General features: G+C 40.9%; 1 protein-coding gene across 4 annotated transcripts in view; it reads right to left on the reverse strand.

The window, feature by feature from the left end:
- arap2 (ArfGAP with RhoGAP domain, ankyrin repeat and PH domain 2) overlaps positions 1-18,291 on the reverse strand; it is a 131,583-nt gene that overhangs the window by 38,360 nt on the left and 74,932 nt on the right. Inside the window, exons 29-36 of one of the 4 annotated variants that reach the window (XR_009129175.1) lie at positions 17,776-17,858; positions 15,708-15,743; positions 15,570-15,633; positions 13,816-13,926; positions 12,343-12,529; positions 11,797-11,819; positions 8,794-9,415; positions 6,978-7,412 (exon numbers count right to left, since the gene is read on the reverse strand). Coding sequence is in view for 3 of the 4 variants with exons in the window: in XM_058069128.1 (XP_057925111.1) it covers positions 11,716-11,819; positions 12,343-12,529; positions 13,816-13,926; positions 15,570-15,633; positions 15,708-15,743; positions 17,776-17,858 (585 nt within the window). In the remaining variant the exon portion in view is untranslated. Of the gene's footprint in view, positions 1-6,977; positions 7,413-8,779; positions 9,416-11,685; positions 12,530-13,815; positions 13,927-15,569; positions 15,634-15,707; positions 15,744-17,775; positions 17,859-18,291 lie in introns of those variants that run through there. The other 3 variants (XM_058069131.1, XM_058069128.1, XM_058069129.1) reach the window with 3 other exon arrangements.

Below are 18,291 nucleotides of genomic sequence, written 5' to 3' on the forward strand. Positions count from 1 at the left end.
TTGCACGTGGGCTTTAAAATTGCATTCATGACCCCACCCCCCCAACCACACCCCCACGCACCCACAGCCTTAGCATTCTTAGCATTATTATGCTTATTATGCTCGCCCAAAGACAGCTGGGATAGGCTCCAGCACGCCTGCGACCTTCATGGCTATAAGCGGTAGAAAATGAATGAATGAATGAATGTCCAAATATGGATAATGTATTAGTAAATTAATTCTTTTTTATTTTGTTATATAAATTCCTGTCAAATTTACACTTTTTGTTTTCATTCTTATTCATTTATTTGGTTATACAATGCATTATTATTGCTAATCGTTGATGAAAATATTTTATTCTACTTTAATTGCATTTAATTGCATTATTATTATTATTATTATTGGCAGCACGGTGGTCGAGTGGTTAGCGTGCAGACCTCACAGCTAGGAGACCAGGGTTCAATTCCACCCTGCGTGGTTTTTCTCCGGGTACTGCGGTTTCCTCCCACATTCCAAAAACATGCTAGGTTAATTGGTGACTCCAAATTGTCCATAGGTATGAATGTGAGTGTGAATGGTTGTTTGTCTATACTATGTGCCCTGTGATTGGCTGGCCACCAGTCCAGGGTGTACCCCGGACTGGTCGCCCGAAGACAGCTGAGATAGGCTCCAGCACCCCTCGCGACCCTTGTGAGGAAAAAGCAGTAGAAAATGAATGAATTATTATTATTATTATGCATAGATTCATAATAACTTCTGCAAATGACTGCCGATCAGTCCAGGGTGTACCCCGCCTCTCGCCTGAAAACAGCTGGGATAGGCTCCAGCATACCCGTGACCCTAGTAAGGCTAAGCAGCATATAAAATGGATGGATGGGATCATAATAACTTGGTCTAGTATATGACCCTAAAATTTCAATTCTGTTGTCGCACAAATATGTCCTTTATTCTTCTGTAACGGGCTTCAACATTGTGATAGATTTGGCAGCGAAGACTACCAACCACATTAATCAGTGTTTTACAGCAGCGTTTGTTGCTCTGAAGAGACCTAAATGATCATTTGTGTGTCCTCCTCCTCTAAATGTTTTGGCTTATTGATTTCCTCTTCCTCTGCTTTGATTGATAAGCAGGGCACATCCATTTGTTTGGTTTTGCTTCCTTTTTGCTTGTGTGTGTGCGCTTACCATTGTCTAGACAGAAACATTTGTCTGCATACTGAGACCCAAGAAGGTGACATGCCTGTGTTGATAATTGTGTGTGACAGAGGCCTTAAAAGTTGCAGGCAAACTTCTGTGAAATAAAAAAAAAGGATTGAAATTAAAACAGCAGTAAGAGGATTATGAGGCTCAAAGGTTTTTCCAGTACAATACTATCAAGTGGGCGCATACGCCACTTTTCACGCATGCCAGGGAAAAAAAAAAAAAACATGTGCTACGCAGCAGAATTGTTTGTGTATTAAAAGTATTTTTTCTTGCCTCAGCATCTTGCCCCCATCTATGAAGAAGCACACTATAAGTATGGCAGCATCCTATTAATCCTCATAATGCACACAGTAAAACACCTGCACAATCGAATAAGACCCAATGCAAGTCATGCATCATCATCCTGCCTTTTAAAACATAAATGCATGGTGGTAGATGGCCACAATGTATCCTACCAGGCTAGTAGAAGTAAGCAAAAATAGCCGAGACTTGATTCAGTGTCGATATAACATTAAATACGTCATAAAAGTGAGTACACAGTTCACACTTTATTATATCTTTTAATGGGACGACACTAACAAAATAATCACCCCATGAGAAGATATATTGCAATAAACACGTCTTTTTGGACCTTCCATACGTGCAGAAATCAAATACTTAGATGAACTGCCAAAGATTTTGGCAATGATGCTGTTGTTGGACGCTAATTCTGTCTCTTTCAGAAAACACTTTGGAATGTGGGAGAAACACTGTGATGTTCTGGAAGGTGCAAATTCTTCTCACAGAATTGGTGGGAAACGTATTCACTGCACATTTTTATCAGCGCATCCAGCATGTAAATGTTTGCATTCTATATATCTATGTCATTTAAAATGGCTGACATTTCCCCACCCAGGCACAACATGCGCTTATTATCAGCTGGTGGAAGAAGAAGTCTAGCAGATTCAATTTAAGGAGATGTAGTGGATCATGAAGGCGTTTCGGCATTCTGGAACAAATTTGATATCTGTCTGGAAGTCAGAGCCCGCAACGGTGTTGGGGGGGACGGGGGGGACGGGGGGGGGAGTCGGTATGAAATACTTTTTCTTTGCGATTCCAATTTCATATCATTTTTTTCTTATCATTCCTCGCAAAGCAGCATGCAGGCTGCACTAAACGAGATGGCTGGAGTAAAAGAAAAGCCAATCCTATCCTGAATAATATTGACAGCATTTAGTTTGCTTGCATATTGTTAATAATCGCCAACCGAGTCAAAGTTTTTTCTCAATTCAGTGAGCTTGGGTCTCCTCCGCAAGTTCCCTGTTGTGTTTCCTCCTACTGGCCTTCTACTTACGTTAGCATTGGTGTCTAAAATTGAGGCCCTGGGTTTTTTTTTTTTATCAGCCCACAACATGTTGCAAAAATTAACTTAAACTAAACGACAACTCACATCACAAGCAGGTGGCACAGGGGATAGTGATGTGAATCCAGGGTAAGTGGGAAGGCATGGCAACATTAATTATTAGCAATATTATTATTTTTAACAATAAGTGGCTGTCGCAATATCTGCCAAGAAAATATGGTATAGTATGGTATAGTCTCATTTCATCATCTGAGTGTATCGTAAAAACCCTAATGTTCAACAAACACAAATACCTTTCATTCCACCAAATTTCTTCTTTTTTCTGTTGCATGTGTTCTATGATTTTTGCGTGTCTTTGGTCCCTGTCATCAACCATTGTAACCTCCCCTGACATTGAAATGCTGAACTCCATAAAAGTCCTACAGTCCTCTGCTTGTCATTTTACAATTTATCTATATCAATAAAGCAAACTTTTTATAATTATTATTATTATATATTTTTTTAATTGTGCTGTTTGCCAGGCTCTGCTTCTGGCTTTTGTCTTTAGCCGCAATATTAATGAAATATCTATCAGGAGCGCAGCCCTGTAAACACCATCTCTCATTAGAATGATGCTGCACGGGCAGTAAAATGGAAGTTCTGTGGAATAAACTGTTTACTACCACTGGAATCCCACCTCCTTCCCATTGTTGTTGAGAAAACAATTACATTTAATCATCCCATTCTCCTTTTTTTTGCACACAATTAGATTAAGGCTTTGTTTTCTTTCAGTTCCATGAGGGAATCTGACGCCATGCATTCCATAAAACTCCACTCCATAATAGGAACTGACGGGCGTGTGTGGCCCCACCCAAGACATAAACACAGCCATCCACACAGTGCCATGCATGCTCATTCATAAGGAACATGCGTCCATTACGACCAATCAGCTGTAAAAATCACAGTTTTTCCACCATTAGTATTCCTTTCTTCATTAGCAAACACACACAATAATGCGGCAGGATGAATATAAAGGAACTCTACGGTTCCCACAAACCACTTCCAGTCCCTCGTTTATTCATGACCCAAATAGCACGCGTGCACAAACAAGGCAGGACTAATGGTAATTAAACAAGAAAAAAAGGCTTGTTAGAGGCGATGAGAGAGAGAGAGAGAGAGAGAGAGCGAGAATGGATTAATCCAAGGACGGCTGCAAGGAAAAGGTTTGATTCCAGTCAAACACCAGGAGGGGGAAAACAAAAGGTGACTTTTTCATGTTTTTAGAGCAGAACAAAGGCATGAATTAGCTATGGAGAACAAAGCATGAATCCTCTCTTTAATCACTGCCAACTACTGCAGTGGAAGTGACTTGAAAAACATTTATTGTGACTCAAATCTCTCAAAAAGCAAATGTATGATGCTTAATTATTAGCTCATCCAGCGCGACCATCCAAACCTTGAATTAGGTTCATTACTGATATGTTGCACCCAGTTTTAGACACAAAATAATCAGTTTGCAGGTTAATTGGCGACTCCAAATTGTCCATAGGTATGAATGTGAGTGTGAATGGTTGTTTGTCTATATGTGCCCTGTGATTGGCTGGCAACCAGTCCAGGGTGTACCCCGCCTCTCTCCTGAAGTCAGCTGGGATAGGCTCTTAATGGGGATAAGTGGTATAGAAAATGTATGTACGGATGTTTTAAGTGTGAGAAACATGCACAAAATAAAAAATCAGGAACTAGGAAGTGAGGACTGTTTTGAGAGTCATTTTTGAGAGTCAACTGCTGATGACACACTGAAGACACACTACAGATACAGTATACTATACAATTTTATACAATTATCACTTCATTTACATTTAAAATTCAAATTTTGTAATAAAGTGTTTAATACTGCTGTAGTAATAACGTGGTACATACTGTACATACTATGGCACTATACGGTGATACAATATTCAGGCTTGTATGCCACTTAAAAAGGTGCATGAATATTAGGGCCGAAGCAATTAATGTTGCAGATGGAGATTTATTATTGTTGACACGTCACAAATTTTAATTGTCGTAGAGTCATTTATTTATAAGAAGACACACGAGAGGGCAAGACGTAGAAAGAAAAAATGGCAGGAGTGAGAAACTGAGTTAATGGAGATAAAAAGTAGACCCAAACTGAAAGTAGAGCAACATTTTATGTTTCACAGCAACACGACGGCTATGTATGAGTCTCCACTTGGCATCTCTGTGTGGAGTTTGCATGTTTTCCCGTTCGTGCGTGGGTTTTCTCCGGTTTCCTCCCACATTCCAAAAACATGCTAGGTTAATTAGCGACTCCAAATTGTCCATAGGTATGAATGTGAGTGTGAATGGTTGTTTGTCTATATGTGCCCTGTGACAAAAACGCAATAGTGTTAGGGCGCCATGTTTGAACCTCAATGTAGCGATGGATAGCTATATATACGTACTTTGTGTAATAAAGTAAAACAATTTGTACCTACGTCATTTGTGTTTATTTTGTTACAATTTACAATAATAAGTCCTGACAAGGGCGGCATGGCGGTCGAGTGGTTAGCGCGCAGACCTCACAGCTAGGAGACCAGTTCAATTCCACCCTCGGCCATCTCTGTGTGGAGTTTGCATGTTCTCTCCGTGCATGTGTGGGTTTTCTCCGGGTACTCCGGTTTCCTCCCACATTCCAAAAACATGCTCGGTTAATTGGTGACTCCAAATTGTCCATAGGTATGAATGTGAGTTTTTCTGACGTTGTTGGGAGGTTTTCTAATATGGTGCAAGATGCAGCGATATAAGCAATAATCATTTGACAAATCAACTGAGCAAAAAAATTTGCGCTAATTATTTGACGAAAATCATTGCAGCCCAAATGAACATTCAGCATAGATTAAAAAGTACAGTTCTGCAAGTAAAAGCTAATATCGGGCCTCTGACCTCAAAAACTTTTACCTGGAGGAGTCAAAGCTGTTCGCTCGTTGTATAGGTGTACTTCTTCCCATATAGTTACTTTTAATTAAGATCTAAAATTTGCCCGAGGCTCCATTAAGTGAGTGCAAAAAACACTAAAAGGAGGAGTTGATTGTGTTGGAGGAAAAACGCTGTCAAGCTGTATTTTCAATCTGGCCTTGTTGTGGTTCATTATGCATGCCATATTGAACCAAAGCAAAAGGTAATCAACGGGAATCAAATATTCATTGAGATGTGTTTCCCTAGAGGCCAGCAGGGATGCAGAAGTGGGGGGGGGCACCTTGACAGGGTGCATTGTAAAACATTTGTCTCATTGCAACTCCTAGCAGCAGCAAGGTGTCATCAGGGAGATTTAGGTTAATGTTAACTAGGGCTATAATGGTACACCTAATGGGATTTTTTGGTACGGTACAGAGACGTACCAAGGTACCCACATGGTACTGTACATATTACGCCAAGAACAGGAAGTACCCATTTGTTTCATTAAAAAAAAAGCTGTTTGCACAAAAGCTGAACCAAACCCCGACTTTAAAATAAAGGTGTGTACCAAACTGTGCTGTTCCTCCCCGAATGTTCACTAAAAGTGTGAGCGTTCTCGTCAATCCTGGTGGGGAATCATCACAAAGCGACACACACAGGTGCAGTGTTTTGCAGCGCCACAGGGCTTTGTCTTTCAGCTGGTAATTAGCAGTCATTGTTGGTGTGCTAATCAGAAATCTCACTCACCAACGTGGGTCATTATCTCATCATCAGGGAGGAGGAGGGAAAAAAAAAAAGAGCAGGCCGGCTGGGGAAAAGATGTGTGATTTGATAGGTATTATGATGGAGCTCAAAGCCTTATCAAACAGAATGGGCAGATTGGATCTTTTTCAAACCATTTGCATATAGACGGGTCTTAATATCAATTATGAGATGGGATTGTGTGATTGTTTCATCCTGGCTAATTGCACCTTGCAGACTTAGAGGCACATTAGTCCCAAATAGCTTGGAGGCGAGGCCTGGTGCGAGCAAAACAAGTCGCAGTTCAAAAGGGTGCAAATGGAAAACAATGAGACTAAATGAACATGCTTGTATGTCATGAAATATCATTTCATGCGTGGCAACATTTCAAGCCCATTGAGTGAGACAAAGCAGGGGTCGAGACATGTTTCTCGTACGGGAGGCAAAAAGACGTGTGGTAATTGCTATTCTTATCAAAAAGTGGAAATGGGTCATGTTATAAAAGCGAGATATCAACAAGCGACTCTGGGGAATGCTACAGCATTTTCTTTTTTTTTTTAGCTTTAATGTTGACTATTTTGGCTCAGTGAACTCAACAACCTTATTTGGTTCTTAAGTTACATATTTGGGAGTTAAGAAGGGGAAAACATACACACTTTCTTTATGAGGTCATTGTCGCCTACAGTAGATCAGGTTAACGCAATGCATTTTTATGACAGTATATCTCCATGGACACTACTTTACAAAGTCAAATTGGATATGCTGTAGAGTAGTCAGTGTACCTGTGCCCTCTGATTGGCTGGCGACCAGTCCAGGGTGTACCCCGCCTCTCGCCCAAAGACAGCTGGGATAGGCTCCATCATCCCCCACGACCGTCGTGAGGAAAAAGCAGTAGAAAATGAATGAATGAATGAATGAATGGATTCAATACCATTACCATTACTAGAGCCCTGTAGTCACGAAATAACATCCCTATAGTCAGTTACACTCGTGTTATTCTATGTTTACAACGCATTGCTGAACTCTAATACACAGGCATGGGGTCACTGCAGAGACATAAGATATAGCCGCTGCTTATAGCATATAACTAGATACTTAGCTAACTAGTTAGCCTCCAATTTATTTGTCCTAAACTTAACTCTTGGGGGAATTTCCGCTGATCCACAATCCTTACGTGAGACAGGAACACACGTCTTTCTCTTTTCTGTGTTCTAGACCTATAAAAACAGACAAAAAGAGGCAGCTTATTAATTCTCATAACGGGATACACCTATTCCGCCTCCAAAGGTAATGTTTTAAATAATCAAAATGCAAGTAGTAGTGCATGTACCTGTTAATGCATGATCACAGCATGGATATCAAACCATAAAACCCTGTTACAGGAGCTTCGTAGTTGAAATAGATAGGTCCCAATAATGTGTATTGTTCGCTAGCTCATATTAACTTGTTTTCTTTTGTTTGAATGCACAGAAAAGGGAAAGAAATGTTTGTGTGTGTTCATATTTCACATAAGGATTTTGGAGAATGGGCAAAATCCCCCACAAAGTCCAGTTTTCCTTTAAGTATGCTTGGATATCCCAGAAAATACGTCTACACTTAAAACACGTGAAATTATCTTAAATGATGTAGTGCCGTTGAACACAATTGATGGCTTGTAATAACATAATCTTAAGCAGATTGATTTTCAGAGTTCAATTTTCAGTTCATTTCTTAATAAACACAAATTTATGCTGTCGATCATCCCTGAGTTTGGCAGACACAGATCACATGGAATGGAAATAAATGTATTTACGATCAGTGCAATTGACCAGGGGCCGCCATTAGACAATTTCAAGGGCCCCTAGCAATTAGGTATGTTAATTAAACAATCGTACATAGATCGTTTGATAAGGGAGTGATCAAACACACTGGCATTGATTTCTGCAGCTTGTGTCAAGCTCTCAATCTAAATCTATTGTTTTTAGTTTTTACAGACTAATGTTTATTCTCTCAATACGATACAAAGTGTGTTCCTTGTCGGTGTGTCGTCCTGTTTGACTTTCGATGATATGGAGCCACAAGCCGGAACAAATATTGATCAGAAATGGACAAAGTAAAGCGTATTTGGAATGGTAAGTGTAGCTTCACAGCCATGGCAGATGGCTCACTTGACAAGACTAGAGTTATTTGTATCTACTGTCGCTGTGAGTTGAGTTGTCACCAGAGTATGTCATCTCTCTAACGCCAGGGAGGAGAGAGAAGGTACTGTTGCATTGCAGGTTTGTTTGGTTTATTATAGTCAGTGTTACTTTGGCATTTGATTGTCCAAAGTGTTTTTTTTTAGATACAAGCTGTCTCTTGGCTGATTCTTTGCTTTTACTGTGAGCTGAAGTTTGGATTACGAGCTGCTAGTTACTGGCAGGCATAGACGAGGACAGCTATTTGGGGGCTTGTGTTAATGTGATTAAGTGAAAGGGAGAGAGCAGACACACACACAGCTCTCAATGAGATGCCAGTAAACCACCAAAACCTGTCTGCTATTACTTACAGTTAACTTTGAACAAAATGTGATTAATCACAATTGAATATTTGAATCCATTGCCATGCCATAGTTCTTACCTTTTATCTGAATATGAAGTATGTGCATTCTATCCTGGTCCAGGAAAAGTTTGGGTTAGCTTTGTTGTAAAGGTCTGGTCACCTCCTGGTAAACAATCCATCCATGCATTTTCTATGCCGCTTATCCTCATTAGGGTTGTGGGGTTGTGTCCCAGCTAGTACACCATGGACTGGTCGCCAACCAATCGCAATTTAGAGTTGCCAATTAACCAAACATGCATGTTGTTAGGAATGTGGGACGAAACCGGAGTACCTGGAGGAAACACACACACAGAACATGCAAATTCCACGTTTAGATGCCCAAAACCGGATCCTCTCGATCTACAGACTGTGTGGTCAAACATGCAAACCACTCGACCACCGTGTGTCAATAAACAAACAAACCAAAAACGCTGGCTTTTGCTATCTATGGAAGAACAGCAGTGACAAGTACCTCATAGATCACGCACACCCCCACTGCTTCAAAGTCATGGTGTAAAATAAATGTTTCTGCAACATTTTCATTGTTGGTCACAACGTTTGCATGCAGTCAATGTGGATTAGCATTTCTCAGCTAGAATATTTAAGATTCATATTTCTCTTTTCACTTTCCTTTTCTTTGACGTTCAGTAATCAGCAGAATCTTCCTTGGGAGACACAATGGGGAACAAGTTAACATAAAAGAACAAAAGTGATGTTGCAGGTAACAAGTTATCTCTTGTTTTTTTTTACAGCATTAATGATTTATGGGAACACGAAATGTCGTAGCACAAGGATTGCCTGTAACCATTTCCACAACCTTTTTGAGAAGATACAGTACTAAAATGCATTCTATAACATGAACCAAGAAAAAAAAACAATGCTTTTAGTTAAACATTTCCATCAGGGAGGAGTCTGTGGTTCATGTCGATTCACACCGTCTTGGAAATGACTTTTATGAAATAATAACAAACCTCTTTGATCGGCGGCTGGCGACTTTGCCAAGTCGACAAGGACGACTAAACTTAAGAGCGCAGCTCTATGAATGTTTAACAAGCAAATGTTTATTTTGCTTCCAGTGTGGCAATTCTCTGCCCAACACTGCTGATAACCTCATTTAGACCAAACAATGCGAAGATGAAGGTTAGTGTGGAGGTAGTGAAGTTGGGAGATTAAAGTGGGATAAATAAATAATGGACTCCAAATAAGGCAACAAATGATCCTAGCACGCTGATCTATATCTGCGTCCTTGGGTGCACTCCTGAATGTCTTATGTGCAGCTCCGTGGAGTCCAATATATGGAATATGAAGCTATGCATTGACGCCCGGCTGCTGTTTGGACGTCGGTAAGGGTCGACCCGACCTCACTTCTCATTCCAGCCCCTGAGTGGATTACCGAATGGAAATGGCCGCGGGGCTCGCTGGTCCTTCCCTGATCAGTTCACAGCTGCTGCTAACTCTCTGGTGATCTTGGATCGTCTTGTTTCCTCAGGGTGCTTGACCCTGAATGCGACCTGGAGAAGCTCATAAGCATTTTTTTCCAGCAAGCTAGCTTGTCTCCTGTACACTTCACTGTACAAATACTGCAGCTGCTAACCGTGGAGGTGGAGGCTACGGCTGATCTTGCAAGAATTTCTGGAATAAAGCAAAGATAATCCTGTTTTCATTGTGAAAAGATGCACATTTCAGTGATGGTGATCTGTCTAGTTTCATAGTTTCAAATGTTAAATTTGCCAATACCCAAATAACGACAAAGCCCCACAACTCTTATAGTGTTCTGCAACAAAATGAAAAGCATTTCCACCGCAACAATAGAGGTCATCAATCTGCAAAAAAATTGCAGTTAATACAATGTTTCCAAAATGAAAGAGTGAGGTATTGGAAGAAAATATAACCCAAACACAGAAGTGAACTGATCTACGGACGTCTTCTCCCACATGCTTAATTGGAATGTCTGCGATTCCCTTCTTTATTAGCTCTTCAGTGGCTTGCTCCCTCTTCCAAATGGGGATGGGGGGTGAGGTTGTGGCGGTGGGGGTTGGGGGGGCGTCTTTGGGCTGATTGAGATTTTAAAGACTCAATCCCAGCTGAATTGCAGTGGCAGAGGCTTTTAATTAGATAAAGCTTGGCCGGTTTGAACATATATTTTACAGCCGTGTCGGGGCTAAAAGGCACCATGTGTCGTAAATATCAGGCGGGACATTAATAGAATCTAGATTAGAGGGTGGAATGTGTGGATCAGCGGAAAAAAAAAACAGGAAGCCAGTAAGCAGAGGGACGACTTCATGCGGTGAGCTATTTATAGAGGCTAAAATGGACGGCTCCATTAATATAAGGCGTACCCTTTCTGGAAATGTAAATCACAAGGGCCACGGCTCGATGTGCATGTTATACAGCGGCAGTATGTCAGAGTTAACAGTGCCGTGTCTCTGATTTACAGCGATTCCGTTTTAAAGCTCAGAAGATTGCTTCTTCTTTTTGTCACTGAATTAAAAAATAATAATAATAATTCCAAGTGTGGGAATACATTATGGTTTGATATTTTGTGAACTTTTTCCCCATATAACCTTTTATTTTTAGTTTAAAATTTGGAGAATATGCCGTGGGCCATTAAAAATACAGCTGCGGGCAGCAAATAGCCCCAGGCTTCACTTTGGACATGCTTGTTTTAGGTCAAATCTGATGTTCAAATTTCAATCTAACAATGTATACAACAAGAAAGCCCTGAGAAAGGTTGTATTTCTGAAGATATGCAGCTTTCAGGTAGGGGGAAAAAACACAATCTTACATCGACAAGATACTACAAATGTGGAGAACCACAACACAGTCTGTCTGTATGCACAGTATTTGTTTGTTTAAGCTAATTCATCCACTCCTAAACCGCTGCACACAAAAGGATGGAAAAAAAAAAAATCCACCCCTACTGTCACTTGGTATTATTATTCACAGAGACATGTTTTATTTTTAAAAGCTTTTAATTAAAAAAAGCGGCTCACGTTTGAGCTTGAGTCTTTGCTTTTCAAAGATTTTGTCACTGATGCTCACCTCTGACTCCCAAACAACAATATCTGTAAAAACAAGCACATAATAAATAATCATACTGTCACAGAGATCTTCTAATTGCATTAAAGAGGCTGTCAAGATGAAGGGAAAACCTATGCAAATGCACCAAAGGTGGCAATTCTTTGGTTAGCAGAGCAAGCATCATGAAAACAAAATGATCAAATACATATTTCATGAAGGCGCCTCTATATGTGACAATCGCCAACATGTGCATTTTAAGCCTGCAGTGTACATTATTGAACAGAGGCTTCATCCATTCTTACTGAGGGATTTTATTCTACTGTTTAATTCCATACAGCAATGACATACTTTGTCACATGCAAGAGATGGACAAATAAATAGTAACGCATGAGATGTATCGCCGCTGCGTAAAAATTGCATCAGCGAGTCTTGTCAGGCTCCACTTTTCTGTTCGCTGACCGCCGCATGCACTTTTCTTCCTCTCTTGTCAGTCAGCAATGTTGGCACTGCGGCCCGTCTTGTTCAGCACTGAATTAAGCTCACTCAGCAGATTCTGAGGCATCTTACCCTCGCCGCCGGGGCCGGGCCTCTTGCCAGCGCCGCTCATGCTACTTTGTCGGGAAGCGAGCAAGGCCTGCGGCTGTGACCACGGCTGGCAAAGGTCCATGATGGACCTCCTGTGTTGGCCCGGAGGGGTCACGCCCCCACCATCAGTGTTGGTCTTGAGGGCAAGAGAAATCCTCCTGTCGGTCATCTGAGGGCAAATACATCAACATTTAAACCTGCCAATTAGACTGTATTCTTTAGCTAATATTTTTTTAATCCCTCAAAGTGACTAAAATTCACCAAAAACTTTGCAGAGATGAACAAAGTGAGTGACAGTGCAAATACCGTATTACACTGAAAGAAATATAACAACACAATTTACACAAAGTACGGTCATCCCTCTTCACTTTGCACTTAGAATTTTGTGATTTTATCTATCTAAATTTTAAATATGGCCTATTATTTATTGGTCAAAACACTTGCACATTTAAGATAATGTATTCTTGGTCTAAATAACGCATTTTCAAGCATTAAAATGGCTATATACGCATTAAAAGGATGCTGACGTCGTATTCTACATCAGCCAGTAATGTGTCATGTAATCTTAATGTAATGTTAAAAATTGATCACCGCAACAACAGCCTTTTATTGTAGGGTTTGATTCCCAATAAAAATCTGGACTTCCTGTTCTCGATGCAGTCCCCTAGGGAACACATTTACAGTCACAAGTGTGACGTAAATATAGGGGTCTTATTTCATGTCTAGAGGGCTCTAATAATGTTAAAAAAGTGAAGGTCATTTTGAAGGTCAAAAACAGGTTTTCTATGCTCTGACAATGAAAATATTACATTTAGTAATAAAACAAAATAATAAGGAATCCAACTTTGCAAAATTCATTTATCACAGACGGGTCTGGAACTAATGAACTGCTTTTACTTTACCACTGTGATAAGTGAATTTCCAGTGGCGGAGTAGGAATCAATGTTAATAAATTGAATATTTTCGTAGTTTGATCATAGAAAACCTTCTTGTGCAAGCTATGTGATCATTGCAGGGGCTGCGTCCGCTTTAAACTCATTAATCTCCCATTTGGTTATTCTAAACTTAAGAAACTGTTTCAAAGAGACGGCCACCACTCAAAGCATAGAGCATGCTACGGAGCTAACTAGTTAGCTGTCCAATTTATCTGTTCTAAACTTAAGAAAGTGTTTCAAAAAGAGTGGGGGAAGAAGGACAAAGTAAGGAGCCAAACATTTACCACTTCCACATGGAATGAGAGAAGAACAACCTTTTTTCACTCTATCATGTCGGACATGACACGGCTCATTTTCAAATTTCACAAATTTCCACCCAGTAATGTTATTTTCAGTGAGAAATGTCCACAAATACAATATCTTGCAATGTTTATGAAATAAAAACATATATGTATAGCTTCATAGTTTCATCTTGCAAGCACAGTACAAAGAAAAGATCCAGAGAACAAGATGGCTGTACCTGTTGGCTTGAATTTTGCTGCAGGCGTGCTCTGCCTTCAGTCACAGCTCCCCCTCTGGAGGCCGTGTGAACTGCGGCGCCCCCTGGGCTGGTGCAGAGGTCTGATCCGAACTGCCGGCACCCCGGAAATAGCGAGAAAGTCAGTGGTGAGGTGATGAAAAGGACTATTTGTCATCATGGCAGCATCCATCTATATGTTACAAATATTCTTTTCTCCATTACCGAGACCCCTTTGACCGTAAAAGCGGTTTTCTTGTCCCGGACCTGTCCTTGGATGTATCCATCCTACGCACCGCCATCAATTGCACCTTCAAAATAATGGTCCTCATTGGCGGTTGCTATGGAAACTGTCTTAGTGCAATGCTCACTGCCAGGTAAGAGGGAGGAGAAGTGCTCTACAGTCTGCAGCAGCCCGCCGCCCTTCCCACAGCTCATACGCCCTTCCCCTGAGCTGCTGCGTCGGACACCGACAATCTAGTTATTTAGCGGATTTGAGGAGGAAAATCCAAACTTTTGGGGGGGTGGTGGGAGCTCCAGATTGACTTGTTACCAAGGTGAGAGCTCCTCCAAACACTTTGAAACAGAAAAATTGGATTTCCCTTTAGATCAATCTCAACCTGCCAACGCTGGCCTTTATGCTGGCGAAGGCGCTAAAAGGCTTTTACCCAAGTAAGCACCTGTGATAAATAATACTGAGTTCCTCTAAAGGAAGTCAGGCAGGGGGCTTATACTAATGAAATGTCCGCACTGAGTCGTGAAAACTAATTTTTTGGGATGAGGATGTTCGCCTGTTCCGATGCTCTCGGATGCTGTGAGTGTATCAACGTGACAATAAGCTCGTGCATTATTGACATGGCACGTGCTGTGTCAGCACTAAGCATAAACATTCGCCTTGACCTTATTCTCACACGCTGATTTATGTTATTGCAGAGTGACCTCGAAAACTTTACAACTCCCTGTTTATGCATTTCATCCCGCTAACAGCACAATGGAAATTAGGGGGAGATATGATTTATACGCTCATAACTCCAGGCCATTTTAAACAATGATTTATTCACAGCCGGTGTATTGCCCGGAATGAGACAATGTGTCTGTTAGCTTTGTGAAAGGGTGAGCGAGGGCATCCATCTTAGAGCATCTAGTTATGGTAATGTTTTTTTATGTTTGGCGCATGCTTAGCATGTTCCATGAAAGAACATCACATTTACTCAATTCAACATGTGTGGAAATGGAGCAGGAAGAAGCATATCTTATTTAATTCTACCTTTTCTCCATGTCTCAGTAATTACTGTGAAACATATTCACATCTTCAAATGTTTATTCAAGCTCAATTTGGAATTATTTCACATTTGAGGTTGGTCATATTAAACTACACCAGTTCTGTGCCACCACAGGAAATTTGTGCATTGCAAGCTTTACACTCAGCTGCAATGTCTTTTTCAAACTTTAATGAAAATTACTGTCACTCCTACTCCTTACAAAACATGCCAACACACACTGTTTATGTGACCAAGGAATTCTGCATGATGAATAGAAGAGCTGCAGCTGAACAGAGGTGCTGGCATGGATTACGGAATGGACTGCTTGGATTGGAGATTTTAGATGCATGCTGATATAATGTAATATTTTTGTCTGATATTGCATATCAGATCAGGACACTCCTAAATGATACTTAGTTTCTTCAGTGATTAAAGAAAAGAAGGGTAAAAAGATGAAAAGAAGTGTAAAGTGTTAAAAAAAAACATACAATATACCTTCATCCTGATGATGTCGGCCACCCAGCCCACCTGCATCTCCTTCTCCTCGCAGCAAAAATGCCTACAAGAGGGGAAACTTTTCAATATGGCAGCCTTTTAAATGATTTCACACATTTATGGAGGCTTACTACTCACCACTGCTGTTTCTCTGTGTAGATGGTGAAGCCCCAGCTGTTTAACAACAAAAAAGTGTATTTTTATTTATGTATCTTGTGAAGAGTAGAATTAATAAGCAGTGCAGCTCCTCCAGGCCGTGTGTTTATGCATGGCGGAGCACAATATGGGTGTTGTCATGCATAAAGAACACTGGGCACCAGCCACTCGCTTGGAAATGCAACACAACATTTTGGTAGCCCTTGCCGTCTATGCTCATTCAATAAAGTGGCACCAAAATACAGCAGCCTTGGGAGGCCTATAGCGCAAAAAAATGGACAAAGAAAGTTGCACCGGGACAAATTCAATATAGTAGCTACCATATTGGATTAAAAATGATCCTGAATATAAGAACTCCTGTGTTGGACTAACTTTCTAACAGCCTTTGAAACATTTGTAGCATTTGCATCTCTCTAGGTCAGTGTGTGTGTGAAGGAGACAAGAAGAAAAGCTCAAAATCGCTTGTGAAGAAGTTGTTTGGCACTCAACCCTGTACAAAAGACAACCCCTCGCTTTGTTTCGAGGGAAAAAAAGTCTTTGGTCAATACGAATGCCATAAAATAGCTAGTTTGCCATACTGACATGAATACAAAACGACCCTTCATTATCAAGACCTTTTCATTCATTCATTCATTTTCTACCTCTAATCCTCACAAGGGTCGTGGGGGTGCTGGAGCCTATCCCCGCTGTCTTCGGGCGAGAGGCGGGGTATACCCTGGACTGGTGGCCAGCCAATCACATGGCACATATAGACAAACAACCATTCACACTCACATTCATACCTATGGACAATTTGGAGTCACCAATTAACCTAGCATGTTTTTGGAATGTGGGAGGAAACCGGAGTCCAGGGAGAAAACCCACGCATACACGGGGAGAACATGCAAACTCCACAGAACTGGCCGAGAATGGAATCAAACTCCTAGGTGTGTGGCCTGCGCGGTAACCATTCGCAGCCTGTTTTCAAGACCTATTTTTGAAAAATATTTCAAGACAAAAAAAAGTTAAAATGATCATTTTTATTTAACAAATATATATGTATACTGTATATATTACCAGCCAATTCATTTTTCTTCATCATATTTTATTAATAATTTTTATCACCTTTTCGTCAGAGCACCGATATACAGTATAAACCTCTAGACACGAATGTATTTCATACTGTTGTCTTGGGATTTAAAGGGATTTTTTTTTTACATGAAGTTGTATACGCAGCGACTCACCTCCCCACTTTGTGTCCTGAACTGAGTTCTGGTCAGATTTCGCTGCTGCTTGGGGACAGTTAGGTAAAGACTAGCAGTTTCACCCTCGCCACTCTGATTCTATGGATGTTTGCTGCTGACCTCTTGGCCAGGTCACCCTTGAAAATGAAGTCTTACAATCAATGGTTATTTGTCAGGTAAAATAAAGATTAGATGTATTGATAAAAAAAATATGAATATTATTTAAATTATATTACATAGTAATACATTAATTATTTAGCTAAATCTAAATCAATCATGATTCAAATGCAATATATGAAGTGTCAGGCTCTAGTGATATTCATGTATGTACAGTAAATATATATTTATACTACGTGTGTGTGTGTGTGTGTTAGAGATAAACTAACTAATGAGGTGGAGGAAAAGACTTTCCATGGCTGAAGAGGGAGCGGAGGAGGAGCAAAGCCTGGAGCAGCGCTGCAGCAGTGATCCAGCCGTGCAGTGGCGGCCCGCTCTCTCGCTCTCTCTCTCTCTCTGTCTCTCTCACACACACACACACACACACACACACACACACACACAGAGGAAAGAGACCTCGGCCTAATGAGGTACTGGAGCACTTCTCCATCCTAACCCCCTCAACTCTCTCTTTCCTCCTCGGCTTTCCAGTCTTGCTTTCACCGCATCCCACTCAACAGTCTATCGATGACACCGCAGCTGTATCACTCTTTCCCTCCGCCATCTCCATCACTCTTCCCCCTCCTCCCACAAGCATGATTCACACACAACCACTCTGGCTTTCCCAACCGTGGGAACAACATTTTGCCGATGATGTGAGTGAAAGATACCTGCTTGGAGGCTTCATCTTCTTCTTCAGGCCCAGGTAACACTTCGCAGCCTTAAGGTGGACCTCCTTCTCTGCTTTTGTGCTCTAAAAAAAACAAAAAACACACAAACCTATGCATGGTTGTAGATTATGCAGAATGACTTTGTAATGTTCTAACTGTAATATTTTCCCTCGAGACTGCTCATGGCCACTTTTTGCTCCACTCAGCGGCACTCAGTCGGCTGCTTTTGATGTTCTGGGTAGGCTTCACTACACGTCTTAAAATACTTGTGGACCACATTTGATATCATTGAGAATGGAGAGCTAAGTACTAATCACCGTTTCCCACCACAATTAGTTGCCACATTCGGTTGCAGATGCTGTAGAAAATGCTACTTACCATTGAGAGACGTCTGGAAGTTTGAAGTAACCTCTTTTTTTGAGAAACATCAGACTGTCCAGTGTCTACTTTCTGATTGAATTCGGGATGTATTTTAAAAGCCAACATTTTAAAAAGACTCGCTAATGTGGGTGAATT

This window comes from Doryrhamphus excisus, chromosome 3 (assembly GCF_030265055.1).
Source record: "Doryrhamphus excisus isolate RoL2022-K1 chromosome 3, RoL_Dexc_1.0, whole genome shotgun sequence".
In the NCBI taxonomy this organism is placed as follows: domain Eukaryota; kingdom Metazoa; phylum Chordata; class Actinopteri; order Syngnathiformes; family Syngnathidae; genus Doryrhamphus; species Doryrhamphus excisus.